The sequence below is a fragment of the Balaenoptera acutorostrata genome, chromosome 14 (assembly GCF_949987535.1).
Source record: "Balaenoptera acutorostrata chromosome 14, mBalAcu1.1, whole genome shotgun sequence".
NCBI classification, from domain to species: domain Eukaryota; kingdom Metazoa; phylum Chordata; class Mammalia; order Artiodactyla; family Balaenopteridae; genus Balaenoptera; species Balaenoptera acutorostrata.
Genome location: NC_080077.1, coordinates 59,401,150 through 59,415,356, shown reverse-complemented (window position 1 = coordinate 59,415,356; position 14,207 = coordinate 59,401,150). Strand labels below are relative to the sequence as shown.

General features: G+C 35.3%; 1 protein-coding gene across 2 annotated transcripts in view; it reads right to left on the bottom strand.

The window, feature by feature from the left end:
* ASCC3 (activating signal cointegrator 1 complex subunit 3) overlaps positions 1-14,207 on the bottom strand; it is a 344,670-nt gene that overhangs the window by 171,198 nt on the left and 159,265 nt on the right. For both annotated transcript variants that reach the window (XM_057527763.1, XM_057527764.1), the window contains one exon: positions 14,055-14,126. In XM_057527763.1, coding sequence (XP_057383746.1) covers positions 14,055-14,126 — 72 coding nt within the window. The remainder of the gene's footprint in view (positions 1-14,054; positions 14,127-14,207) is intronic.

Below are 14,207 nucleotides of genomic sequence, written 5' to 3'. Positions count from 1 at the left end.
TGGTTAAAAGAAATCCACAATACATCTTCTAAACCCTAAAAGATACTCGTTATTAAAATGTATAATAATTAAAAAAAAAGTTGGACGACTTAGTGTCCGTATGTACCATTACAGCAAAAATATATAACATCAGAGCTAAGCCCACTGTAAAAAGTATTATCTTACAATCAATTTGCATATATCAGGACATAGTACAATACACTTGAAGCATAAGATAGTTATATTTCAGTATGGTCTCTAAAATATTAAGACCACAAAAAATAGAGAAAGAAAGTAGAGCTTTTAAAATATAATTTTAAAATAGTAAGTATTTTGAATGCATTTTCCCTTTGCTATAAACTTTTTAACATAATTAAAAACATTTTCTTAAGCATTAAGGGGCTGTGGAAAACTATACTTTCTGGCTCAGCCCTAGTTTGTAGGGGTGGTACAGCATTTTCAGCTACAGGTCTGTCTTACCATATATGCAAATACATTACTTTGTACCTGATTTGAGCAACAGAGGAGTCACAGTTGCCTGTGACTAATGACACTACACATAAAAACTTCCAGGCTACTGCATTCAGCCAGTATGTACCATTCGTATTCCACCTGGTTTTCAAGGCCCAGAAGGGAAAAACTACTGGTTTGCTTAGTCCAATGTATACATGACAAAGTGGAAGACGAAATTCCACCTCTACTGAAAAGCTAAATTGATACTGAAGACGGAAAAGATCAGTCCACTGGTTATCACCACAAGTATCAGTCCACTGGTTATCACCACAAGTATCAGTCCACTTGGTATCACCACCACAAGAACAGAAACTATTCATCCTATGGAAATTATGAAAAGTTAATGCCACAGAACAGTGGTTTAAAAACTCATTTTGGCTGTGTAATTCTTTCTTTCACTAAACTCTTTTGCAGGAGCTCACTCTCTCTCTCTCTTTATATATATATATATATATATATATATATTAAAAAAAAAAAAAAAGATTAAGCTACCAGAGTGGTCCAGAGAGAGCCAAATCTCGTATCTCACTTCTTCCTCCCAAACAGCACACCTCTCCCACCCTCACGCCAGCAATGCCCGTGGCCCCTCGGAGCACGCTGGAGCAGTCTGAAAATAACAGCTGTGAGAGGAACTCTACTAAGGGAAAGGAACAACTCAACATTGTATTTCCTTGAAAATTCTGAAAACCCCAAATCTCTTTCATTCTTCTGGATAATATTTTGGGGAAAGAAATAAGTGGAAATATTCATTTAAGAAATAAAATACTTTCACTGGTTTCTAAATACCATTCTCTTACCAGGTTTGCTTGCAGAAATGATTAATCAGAAATGATTAATTCCAATTCTGGGATGTGGGCATGTCAAAAGGATAAAGAAGGCAACTTGAAGGGGTTCCCGATTGCCAAATTTGGGCTAATATGGTCATCTTGTAATAATGTAATAATGGATTATAACCTTTTGAATACAATAAGAATTTGAGTTGACAGAGAAATAAATGAATAAATGGGAAGGGGGAAAGCTCTTTCTTACATACAATGGAATGAAAGGAAGGATGGGAGTTAGAAAATCACCAGTAAATGCTAAAACGAGTGGGTGAAAGTTTATTGTGAAATCTGTACATTTACATTTTATGCATAATTATTTGATTAACCTTTGGTTCTCATCAGATTATAAGCAACACTAATGCAGAGTGTATCTTTCTGTTTTCTGTCTTCAGCACAATCTCTGGCACACACTGGCTATTCAATAAATACTTGCTGAATATTAACAGTATTGCCTTGGTTTAGTCTTAAACACCATCTATCTCCATCCTGTTCAATACCTAGAATTAAGGTTGATGACTCAGATATAGTTCATACGCTACAAGAAAAGTGTAGCAGTTTCTATATTTGGCACTCTACCCACTGTAACTCTTACCTTAACATGGCAAATAGACTACAGAAAAAGATCCCAAATTATGAACCATTCTCAGTAATTTACAAGCTTCAAAAGTCTAGAATTCTCTTTCTATTTTAAATTTCAGCCTACATTATAAGTATTAAAAGATTACAAGCATTACTAATTATAAAATGTTCATATAGACACACACAAGCAAAACTTTTAAGAAACATTATGTTGAAGCTGACCTACTTGTAATGATTAGTTTAATAATGAAGGAATTTAATGAAGTTCTAAAAATCCAACCACTCTGAATTCATGCTTCATCGAAGATGTTTTCAAATATGACTAAAATCTGACCCAAATTTCACTGTTCTTAGTCCCCATAGTACAACTGTGGGTCAACTTAATTCATTGGTAAACCTAGGTTAATCCGCTAAAGACTGATAAGACAGAATAAAGAATACTTTAATACATTGTAGCATCACACACAGAAAAATACTTTACTGACCTCCATGATAATCCAAATTGCATTGACATTTGTTATTGACAGCCCCAAAATAGCAACATCTATTCTGTAGAGCAAATTAAGCAAGACCAGCTAGTCTATTACTATGCAAATAAAATTCATTAGTGAGGTAACAATTTCATTTCTAAAGATGCTGCTGGACTTGAAGTTCTATTATTATTCAACATTATAAGATGTTCTGGACTGAATCTAATTTCAGTAAAATAACAACATAAAAATGTATTTTTAAGATTTCTATCAGTATTTTTCATTTATTTCCTTAGACAATAATCACTACTTATAATTCTAAACATCCAACTGTGCATTTAATATTCTCAAGTGACACACTTGAATAGATTCTCCCTAAAAAGAATACGCTTTTTTTTTTTTAAACTTACTTGAGCAGAAGAAATCCCACTAAGGCAATATACTCTCAATAAAATTTGCTAGCTAGACTAATTAAAACTGTACTGCTATAAAGGGAAAAATCACAAAGTTGTAATTCCTCTTAGATTGGCTCTTAACTGTCCCCATTTTTTTGAGGCTGCTCTCATGTTTGTGCTTACAAAATGAAAAACACCTCGGTTTTCCATAAATCTGTATTGTACTCTTCAATTGACCCTCTTTAATAAGAAAAAAAAGTAAGAGAAAGGAAAAAAGAAGAAAAAAAAAAAGATTTATCTACAAACCCAAGTTGAGATCTTACACTGCACTTAAAAAAAGGTACACTGCCATCTGACCATCCATTAAGCCATGCATTTGGCCTTTCTCCATATGATTTCAAAAAAACACAGCTACAAGACAGGGCAAATAAAATACCATAGTAAAAAAAAAAAAAAGAGACCAAAGTCCATGGAGAACATAACAAAGGACCACCGGAGAGACTATGCAATCTAGGTAAGGTTAGAAAGATTTTTATAAAGCAGACAGTGGTAGCAAACTATCTTTACTGGGATAGTTTAGTAGAGTACATGTCCTTTCAAGACACCTTTAGGTCTTGTTGGAAAACAATCCTCCCTGAAATTCCTGGTGATCCTACATGGTCAGGGCCTTCAGAGCAGTGGAAACTGAAGGGCTTTAATGGTAGAGAATGCCTCCACTCCCCCAGAGCCATTTCTTCCCATTCTATAGGTAAGAAAGCCTAGAGGCTCCTTTCTCATCACTCAAAGAGACAACTGCTTATATGCCAGGGTACAGGCCGCCCCTTCCCTCCTCAAGAGAGAATCTGTTTATATTCCAGAGTGAAAGAGAAAGGTCCTTGGGCAGGTCAGTTGGTCTACTTCTTTGTCTCCTTTCTTCCTCCCTTCTTTCTCCCCCTCCCTCCCCTTTCTCCTTACACCCTCTCCTCCCCCCACCAGAAGGGAGGATGTGCCAGCAACAAGTGTATACGCTTCGAGTTCCATAATTTTGGAGCACCCCTATGGGGCCGCCCATGTGCGCAGAGGTAGCTGGCTCTTACCATGTTACCCTGTAAAGCTAGACAGGGGCAACCAACACCATGCTCTGTGAATAAATATAAGGTCGGTTCCCTACCCAGGTGTCTCTTGTTTTCACCTACGCGCGTGTGCATGTGTGTGTGTGTGTGTGTGTGTGTGTGTGTGTGGTATACAATGAAGTTAGCCTGTGGCAAGCTAGCATGAATATCTTAGACCCTTCACAAGACGTAAGTCTCTGACCACATTTCGAGAGCAGCCACTAACTTGATGAATGCTGTACAGGTTGGAAATGCCCACTTTATTTGCCATAATATAGTTAGAGCTGCATTTCCCATCTACTCATTCATAAAACCAAGAAAAAAGTAAGATAAGATCTGAGACTATTATACTACCCTCTTAAAAACAGAATCATATTTTACAATATTAACTAGAGAGACATAGTTCCTTCCTTTCCACCCCTTCTCACTTAAATATGCTACTATGACAACAAGAAAACTTGATAAAAACCCTAGTTACAGAAAAGACAGTAAACGTTTGCAATGGTTCATTGAGTTTAAATATTCAACTCCCTTTTTTGCACTTTGAGCAAGTACAGGAATAGTTGTATAAGATTTCCTTGGGACACAAAATATTATACTTAGCTTTAATAAAAATACTGTTTGTTCAATTTTATCAAAATATGGCTACAAAAATGTAATCAACAAATGCTTGTGGTGGTAACTAAACTTATTAAATATACCTACCAACTGCTTCTAAGTCCAAACATCAGCTGGAAACCAGCTAATAGAGATTCAATATATCATTTCCTGAAGTGAAATAAACAGCTGTCAAATTAACTTCTGACAATTTAACGTAAAATATTCTGAATAGCTGTCCAGAGAATTTTCTATGGTGTTTGCCTTCCAGGTCTGAATCATTATATATGTTCCTTGGGTTCAACAATGTATATAATATAAAGAGAACTAGTTTCAGGAAAATAAAACCATTTGTATTGCTTCCAATTTTATTCCAAGATTAGGCACAGCATTTTTTTTTTTCTTTTGATCTTTTGGCTGAAGATCTGTAAACTGTACAAGGACAGATCAAAATTTAGTTTATAGCTGAAAGTTTCTAAACATCATTCTGAGAGAAACTGTTCCATGTGCTCAATTTGTGCTGTAATTCCAGAAACCACTGATAACCAACTTTAAAAAGCTCAAATGCCTAAAAACATGGACATACTTGTATATGGTTATACGTGCCAGGAGAAAACCGAATACACTCAGGGGCAAGGGTACTGGGCGTGAGGTGAAGTGAGGAGAAAGTAATTCATTAGTCTTTTCTTTACACGTTTGTGTTGATTCACTTGTTATAAGAATGTGTTATTTCAGTAATAAAAATCCTCGAAGACTTAGGAAAAAAGTAATGTTAAGAACAATGAAGGAAAAACGCAATAATAATATTCCTCATCAAAAAGTATTCCCTTTGCAAATGAAGAGAACATTACAAGGTTAACAAAGAAACTGCTATATACAAAATCTCAAGAATATAATTGAGTACTCTTATGGTAAGCTATAGTTCAGAAAAATGGAACTTTTCTCTGTTCCCTTAAAAATGTGAAATTTTAAAAGGGTTCAAAGGTTACCCCTCTAGGGCTTAATGAATAGAAATAAAAGAAAGAAAGAATATATTAACAAAATAACTGGTGGCATGAATAATATCTATATCACTGAAAATAGCTAAGTCAGATGGATATTTTATTTTAGGAGAAAATGAGATAATTTAATACTTCTAACTTCTAACAGAAAAGACTATAACTAGATGAAATAATATTAAGAGTAACTGTATGGGATGAAACATTTTTAAGGAGAATACCAACATTCTTTCATTGATCTTTACAGACTACAGGGGGAAAAAGATTCCTTAAGAAAGTAATCAAAGTGATCTTTGATGTCGTTCCGCCTCTCCAGGTTGTTCTCTCCTCAGCCTGGATGTTCAGCTTACTGTGGAACTAATTATTATTTTCTTGATTTTCTTTGAAGTTCATTGCTCCCTAATCCTTCAAGAGTAAGTTCAGACTTACGAAGACTACCACATCTTCCGTTCACTTATTCATCACACACTAGGTGAGCACCAACTGTGTGCCAGGTACTGGTGAGGCCATGACAATACAATGATGAGCAAAACCAGAGATAGCCCCTTTCCTATGGGACTTATGATCTTCTACTGAAAAGTGGTATTAATCAAAAACAGCCCGGAAAAATGTAAAACTACAGCAAGAAATAGGAGGAAGACATATGCTGTGTTATTATATAGTTCATAATAGGGAGGTGAGAGAGGGAGGTATAAAAAGGCTTCTCTAAGAAAGATGAAATCTAAAGGGTTTAGTAGAGGACAACTAAGCAGAGAATAAAGAAGAATGTGTGAGGCAGAGGGAACAAGTTACGCAAAAGGTCAGAGGTAAGTGAAAGAGCATCTCTATGATGAGGGTCTGAAAGAAGGCCAGGAAGCAGGGAGGTAGGAAATGAGGGAGAGACATGTATGTGATGAAGAAGAAAGGAGGGAGGTAATGGCCCAACACTATAGGAACCCCTGGGCCCTTTTAAAGGAGCTTTAAGTATTCATGTGTCACTCTGGAGCTTTATTTTGAAAGGATCATTCTAGCTAGCTGCAGTATACAGAACAGCTAGAGCAAGGCCAGAATGGACATAGGACAGTTAAGAGAGGTAGAGCAGCTAAGATGTGTCCTGGATGACATGATGGGTACCTGGATTAGGTGGTGGAGATGACGGTGCAGAAGGAGGAGGGAATGGAAAGAAACGGGCAGATCTGAGAGACACTTAGGTCAAATGGACAGGTCCTCACGAGGGATCAGAAATGAGAACACAGGAGAGAGAGTTGAAAAGGGTGACTTTTAGGTTTCTGTTCTACAGAACTAAATCTATAGTCATGTCATTCACTGAACCAAGGAATAATGGATGAAATACCACTGGTTTAGAGGGGAAATTATGTACTTGGTTTGGACACACTACATTTGTGATACCCAAGAGGAGAGGCCAGCCACAATCACATGGGTCTACAGCTTAGGGAAGAGGTCTGGGTTAGGAATATAAATATATGAGTTATTTCTACAAAGGTTATAACTGGGATGGAATGATACAAGAGAGAGTGCTAAATTTAAAAAGGGTCTAAGAAAGAGGTAGAAAGGAAAAGGCTACAAAGAAAGAAAAAGGATGGCTCAAAAGGTTAGAAGACAGAGAAAAGCAAGGAGAACTTTGTATCACAAGAGCCAGAAAAGAAAAGCACAAAGAAAAATTGGCATTTTGCAACTACTTCCACTTCTACAACCTCTCTGTAATCCTTTGATGATTTTATTCTCAACTATGAGCTACTGTCATAAGGGAATTTTGCCTTAAAAAAAAAAAGTAAACTTTTATTAAGGATGTGTCAAGCTTTGCTTTGACTTAATAGTTAGTTGAAACCCTCTTTGGCTTTGGCCTTTGGCAGGGGAAACAGCAGAATGCCTAGACTGGCATCGTTTTCCATGTTCCTGAATTAGGCATGACCAAAATATGCAGTACAGTGATCACAGGATCAAGCTTGCAGCTGACAGTGATAAGAAACTATTGTCCCTGAACTATACTAATTTAACAATTTTGACTGCTAAATATATAATTAAATTTTCTTTAATGAATTTTCATTATGTCATACCAGAAATTCCTTCTCTGATGATGATATTCTGTTTTGGCCTTCACTTTAACCAAATGTTGTACACAGATATACTATAGAAATCATACAGAGAGAAGAAAAAAATTCTAAGTAAACACTAGTAATACTAATTAAAAACTAAAATACAGAACTCAAGAGTACCAAAAACTAGTTTTTGCCCGTAAAATATGGAGGGATAGGAAATCTCAATTTGATAGAAGACTCATGAGAGCTTTTTTCTGGTAGGTGGGGAGGATTTTCTGTTTCCAAAGGTAGAGGTTTAGTGAATGCTTCCTTTAGATTTTCTTACAGTAAAAAAACACCTGAAATATTTCTTTAGTAGTACCATCTTTAACAGCAAAGATGAAGGAGAAATGTCTTTAATTCTTGTTCTCATAATTGTTCAAACGTCTCCTTCTTAAGAATTTTGCTCTTATATTCCTTTGGGATTATGTCTCAGTTTGGGGGAGGAGGGAAGCAAAGAAGGCAGAAAAGAAAGAAGCTCTCAAATAATTTACCAATAAAGTTCATGTTAGACAAATTTGATATGACAGAAACATTAGTACCAAGAATTAGAGATGCTTGTACCTGGAGGAAGAAAACTTTTTAGGCAAAAGGGCCGAAGGAAAAGTTCCATTATTAAAGTTAGCATAGAAAATTTCTTTCAATTGTACATAATTACTTTTATATAAGCTAAAAAGCAACACTAGGAAACAAAAAGAATTCCCTTTAGATAGTAATAAATTATATTAATCCATAATTATCGGCCAATTTTTAAAGGTGGTTTCTTATTAGAGACAGCAACATCTACGAAAAACTTATAAACAATGAAGAAAGAGAAGACACATATGTGAATCAGGAAAAGCTGATGTTTAGCCTTAATCCAAGGTTGAAGATGATTTTTTTCCCTTTAACACTGCAAAACCTTTTATTCTTGAAACTGGAGGTAGATCTTGAGTAAGAAGTTACTGATTAAGGATCTTAACATTTTGATAATGTGAAAAAAGAACAAGTTAACTTACAAAATATGCCGTTAATCTCTGAGGCAGTTTCTAATTTCTTTTCCTATCACTGTAACAAAATTTGTATAACAAGAAAAATCTCAATAGGGTTAAGGCATCAACTATTTTCCCATTCCGTGAGTTACACCGGAGGAGGGGAATTATTAACAGGAATGATAAAGCTGTACTTGCATTTGGTAACGCAAAGAGAAGCTTACAAATGAGACGTCTCATTAGTTTGAGCAGATGGATCAAAATTAAAGGCTGAATCGCCAACTTTTAATTTCCCGATAGCCAAGAAGAGCTTGAAGTCTTGCGGAGTACGACTGTTGAAAAGTCAACCTGAAAAGATCTTCTCCATCTGTCATCACACATGCTTGAGTGGAACACAACTGCCTCCTACTGCTTTTAATACGTTTAAGACAAAGCTGCACATGAAATCTATTAAGTACGCGAACACACGAGCATAGATGACTGGTATACTGAAACCCATGGAATACTATAATCAGAGAACATCAGCATGGCTTTTGAACATGAAATTTGCTCTATTCTAATTTAATCTAAGTGGAGAGAAACAAAATTAATTCATCTATATATTTAAGAGGAAACTGTTAATTTTTAGCATGAAAAGTATTTATTTGCCTTAGAGTTATAGCTCTTTTTTTAATGGACACATATTTTTAGTCTTCTTAATAATGGTCTGAAAAGTAGTTGCGCTAATAAAATTATTTAGGGAAACCACAACTAGAGAGAAAATCCAAAATACTAAACAATCTGAAGGCAAACAAATAGAATCAAGGAGTATTCACTGAAAGAATTTTTAACAAGCTGGCAAAAAGAGAGGGGGACATGAGGTAGTCGCAAGGAAAATTCAATTTGTTTTCCTGGATTAGAATAGACTGACTTACAATTTCTTACTACTATACACTAACTGCTAAGATATATTTAAAAGGCAACAAAATAAAGCTAAAGTTTGTTAGGTACACAGCGCTACAAGAAATAACTTATGTTCCCTTATTACTAAGGAAAAGCACATTGATCAAATACATAGCTGGCTGCTTAATAACAATGCACTAATGTCCAGTCAGTTACAACTATAACTGAATTCCAGAGCAAAGCTCTGTTTCTCTTTGTCTCCTGTTTCTCTGTCTCTGTTTTTGTATCTGTCTCTCTGTGTACACACACACACACACACACACACACACAATTTACTGTACTTTTATATGTACAACAAAACATTTATACAGAAGAGTCTCTTAGAATGAAGCACATATAGTTAGACCTTTTAGTCATTAGAGTCAGGCAGAATAATGAAACTGAAGAGTTAAATTGGTTGTCAGTTTTTCAGATAATAAGGTAAAAGATTGTTGAATTACCTATTTTTCATTTTCTGACAGATGGATACATACAAATTCGTTTGTTGAAATTTATCACTTGGAACCTTATACAAAGACAACTAGTGACTAGTATAACATTATATTCAACCTCAATTACAAGGGAAAAAACAAAACTCAGAAACTCTGTTCTATTGTGGAGTTCTTTGTTAACCTTCTAATAAAAGCAGAGGACCAACAGCTTAGAGAAGGTATTTCTTCAAGGTGATAAAAAGAGAAAAATAATCCAGTGAGGGGTTCTAAGCCCCTGAAAACAAACTTCCACATGAGCCTCAGTAATCAGACTACTGTGAAGTAGCAATTCTTGTGTGATGGATTAAATCAAAGATTGCTAGCTTTGTTGAAACAGGTATCTACCTCAGCTTCCAAAATCAAAATGTGTAACAGTCCTCTTTTCCAAGTATGCACACTGCAATATTACTAAGACAATCAGCAGAAGCTGCCACTTATCAAGCTAACTGAACTTATAAGCCAAATAGTACTTGCCAGAGCAACTTGCTAACAGAAGATTTAAACAGACAGAGCGATCCCTTTGAAAAGACTAAAACAGAAAAAGATTTTAGTTCTGGGCAACTTTCCCAAAGTTACATACATAATACAGATAATTTAAAGAAATGAAAAAGAGAGAGGTTTGTTCTCAAATTATGTTGTAAAAGAGTTTTTTACTTGAGATGATTACATTAATGGAAAAGACTAAGATGCTGCCTTAACCTAGTACTTATAATCTGCAGGCACCGGCCTGGGCATTTGTAGTACTAGCAATACTAGAGGCAAATACCAACTAATGGGCCATGGTCCTGATGCATTTCATATTTTCCAACAGCCCCGACTCACTAAGGATCTCTGAAGATGAGCAATTCTTCACAATGAGATTCTATTTACCAGAGTCCCCACGTACATGACACTATACTAGGAACTTAACCAATAGTATCTCCTTACAACCCAATCTTACGTAGTACGACCTGTTCTACTGGTACACAAAGCCTAAAAAAAAACACTGCGTAGAACACAAATTTTTAAATTATAACATCTTTAAGCTAAGATGTTCATTTACATGTTATTCCTTCTATGTATGGTTCTGTCATATTTTGAGGTAGGGAAAATAGAGAAACTATAGGGATAACGGAGAAAAAAGGATAGAAAATTAAGGGAGTAAAATGCATTTTAAAAAATGGAAGGACATACACCAACAGAAACTCTCTCTGAGTGATAGAATTCACAGTGATTTTCTTCCCCTCATTTTTGTTTTTTTTTCCCCTCATTTTCATTTTTTGGTGTACCCAAGTGTTAAATTTGTTTACACTCTTTGATTGGTCACCCTCTTTTACACTAATCGTATTTTATATTAAACATTTTAAAGATACAATTACAGAGGCTAAAGATCACAGGATCACATATGAAGCAAAAGCACTGGGAAGAATGAGTTTTTCTAATTGAAAGTTAAGCGCATACCCAAAGCAAAGCATGAACAATATGGTATGTAAAACATGAGTTTTTGTAATCATGATTTAGAGGTAATTGTTGCTACCTAAGAAAAAAATTTCACTGGTAAAACACCACTGTGTCTTATATAACTTAAAATTGTAAAACAAATTCAAAATGGCAAACACACATCAGATCATAACCTTACATCACACTACTTGATGCTATTCAGAAGAACATGGTGTACATTTAATAAAATCCTTTGTAGGTCTGCTGTGACAACGAGATGTTATAACCCATTCAGAATGCATTATAGAATCATGTGGTAAGACCACGAAATATGGCCATTTTAGGGAATTTACCCTAAGTAAATGTTTCAACAGAAAAAATAATAGGCAGGAAGATGATCATTATAGCAGCACTATTTTTAATCACAGAAAGTTGCAAACATTTAAAGCACTCAGTAACGGAGGAATAACCAATAATAAAAGGAACAGGAAATGTCAACCTAATGGCAAAGTGGCAGTGTAAAGTTCTGAAGATGCTGTGGGCTTTTATCGACACGGACTTGTATTGCAATCCTGGTGCGACCTTTTACTAGCTGTATGACCTTGAGAAGCTGCTTAACATGTCGTAGGTTCATGTTCTCTTTTAACAAAAGGAGATTTAATGCTTATGTCAGAAGACTGTGAAGATTAAAAGTCCGAAGTGACTTACATGGCATCTGAAACTTAGAACCTGAATAAAAACTCCCTTCTCTCTATTACGGACATTAAAATTGTGAAGACCAGGTAGAAACAATGAAAAATCTTTAGTATTCATTAAGGAAAACAGTGAATATAAAACTGTATATACAGTGTAATTATAATTTAGCAATGGACTGTAGCTAGTAATTAAAATTAAGTTTGAATGAGCAAAATTAAAAGCTACATGTGCAAATGGATAAAAAAAAAAAAAGACCAGCAGGACATGTATAAAAATTACAATAATAATGTTGAAATGGTAAAATAATAGTGGAACCATGAAAATTTTCCTTAATATTGTTATTTTATTTTTACCATTAAAAAAAGTAAATAGATATGTAGGTATGTCTAGAGAACTGAAGAAAGTCCTACTTTTATGGAAAACAAACATCATCACTAATCACTGAAAGAGAAACTGGGAGACCTGCCACCTAAACCCTACTTCTTATGGCAGAGAACCTGAAAACGATCATGCTTATCCTGCTCCATTCTTGTTTCGGGAGAGGGATGTAAGCCCGGATCTGGACAGGAATTCTGATACCGAAGTGTTTCAGTGGGTTCTTAAACTGTAACCACACTTTACAGAGTCACCCACCACAGTGCATTTTTAGCCAGACAAAAGTGTAGGGGAAGGAGACAGCTTGGTGGTCCTTAAAAGGCTGGCACTGGTGGATACCATGACATGCACACAAAAGGTGGGAGGTAATGCCTGTGTGCAACTTCTGCCTCAAATTTGCACACTCTTCATTTCCGGGTTCCTCCTGCCCTACAGCAGCCGGCCCCCGACCGCCTGAAGCCTCCCCTGGCGTTTCCCAACCTAGTCTGTCCTTTCTAAACAGGAGCCAGCACTGTGAACCTAGCTGTCCATCTCAACTTTGGTCTGAATTTACTACTACAAGTGCCTGCCCTATGGCAGTTTTCATTTCGAAAAGTAGTGCAATGGATGGATTCACACTAAGAATGAAAGGGCTGGCAGTGAGATCTAATCTCTACTGACCAAACACCCCCAGCCAGCATCTGAACTTTGTAAACCATTATTTCTAGCGGGACATGTTAGCCCCTGTAACAGTGAGAGAATGAACTATGCCAGAAGAGAAAGAGGATGTAATCTTCCTAGGATTCTTTAAATTACATCTTCTTGGACTTTTACCTACCTACATTACAAGATACAACTGCTACATTTCCCAACATTCAGGAATAAGGATGCATTCCATTTTTTAAAGACATATTTTATAACATAAGATTATATGGAGAAAGGCTGAGTAGTTTAATAAATACTGATATTGCAATTACACTCCTTGGTATTTACCCAAAGGAACAGAAAACGTATGTCCACATAAAACCTGTCCACAGCCGTTATGTACACATAAACTGTGGTACATCCAGACAATGGAATATTATTCAGTGCTAAAAAGAATAAGCTATCAAGCCATGAAAAGACAGGGAGGTACCTCAAATACACATTGTGAAAGAAACCAATCTGAAAAGGCTACACACATCATTCCACTTTTTTTTTTTTTAACAATCTTGATTGGAGCATCTTGAACTTTGAAGTTTAAAAGTGCTTACTATCCAAACAATATGAAAATTTATTATATATATTTCAATTGCTACTACTTCAAGAAAACAGTATAAATAATATAACATTTAAATGTTTTACATTATGTAAGTAAATTAAATTTTTGATGTGTGAGAGAAGGTTGGTGCTTTAAAACAAATAAAGAAGCAACCTGAAATGTAAAGGATGAAATTCTTCTTTCTCTTATCTATTTAATAAAAGTGGCAAACAAAACAGCATGATCTATCAATACTGGAATGATAATATTACCTATGAATATATTATGACTTATATGGCTACCCAGTGGGCTAAAAAATTACTAAGAAATAAAACCTGTGACTCATTACCTCAGAATTGAAGAACATTTTTAAGAGCATAAAAATTAATAATTTTAATCATTAAGCGTTCTCTAAAAACAGGATAAAATAAAATGTACCTGGTGTCCAGCCTTTACTTGCTTCAAAACACTTTCATAACATACTTCATCCATGTTATTCAACTGTTGCACCTTAAAGTTTTTAAAACATGAAAAATAACAAATGAAGCAATTATAAACTTCTTAACCACAAAGGAAACTTTGACGCATCTC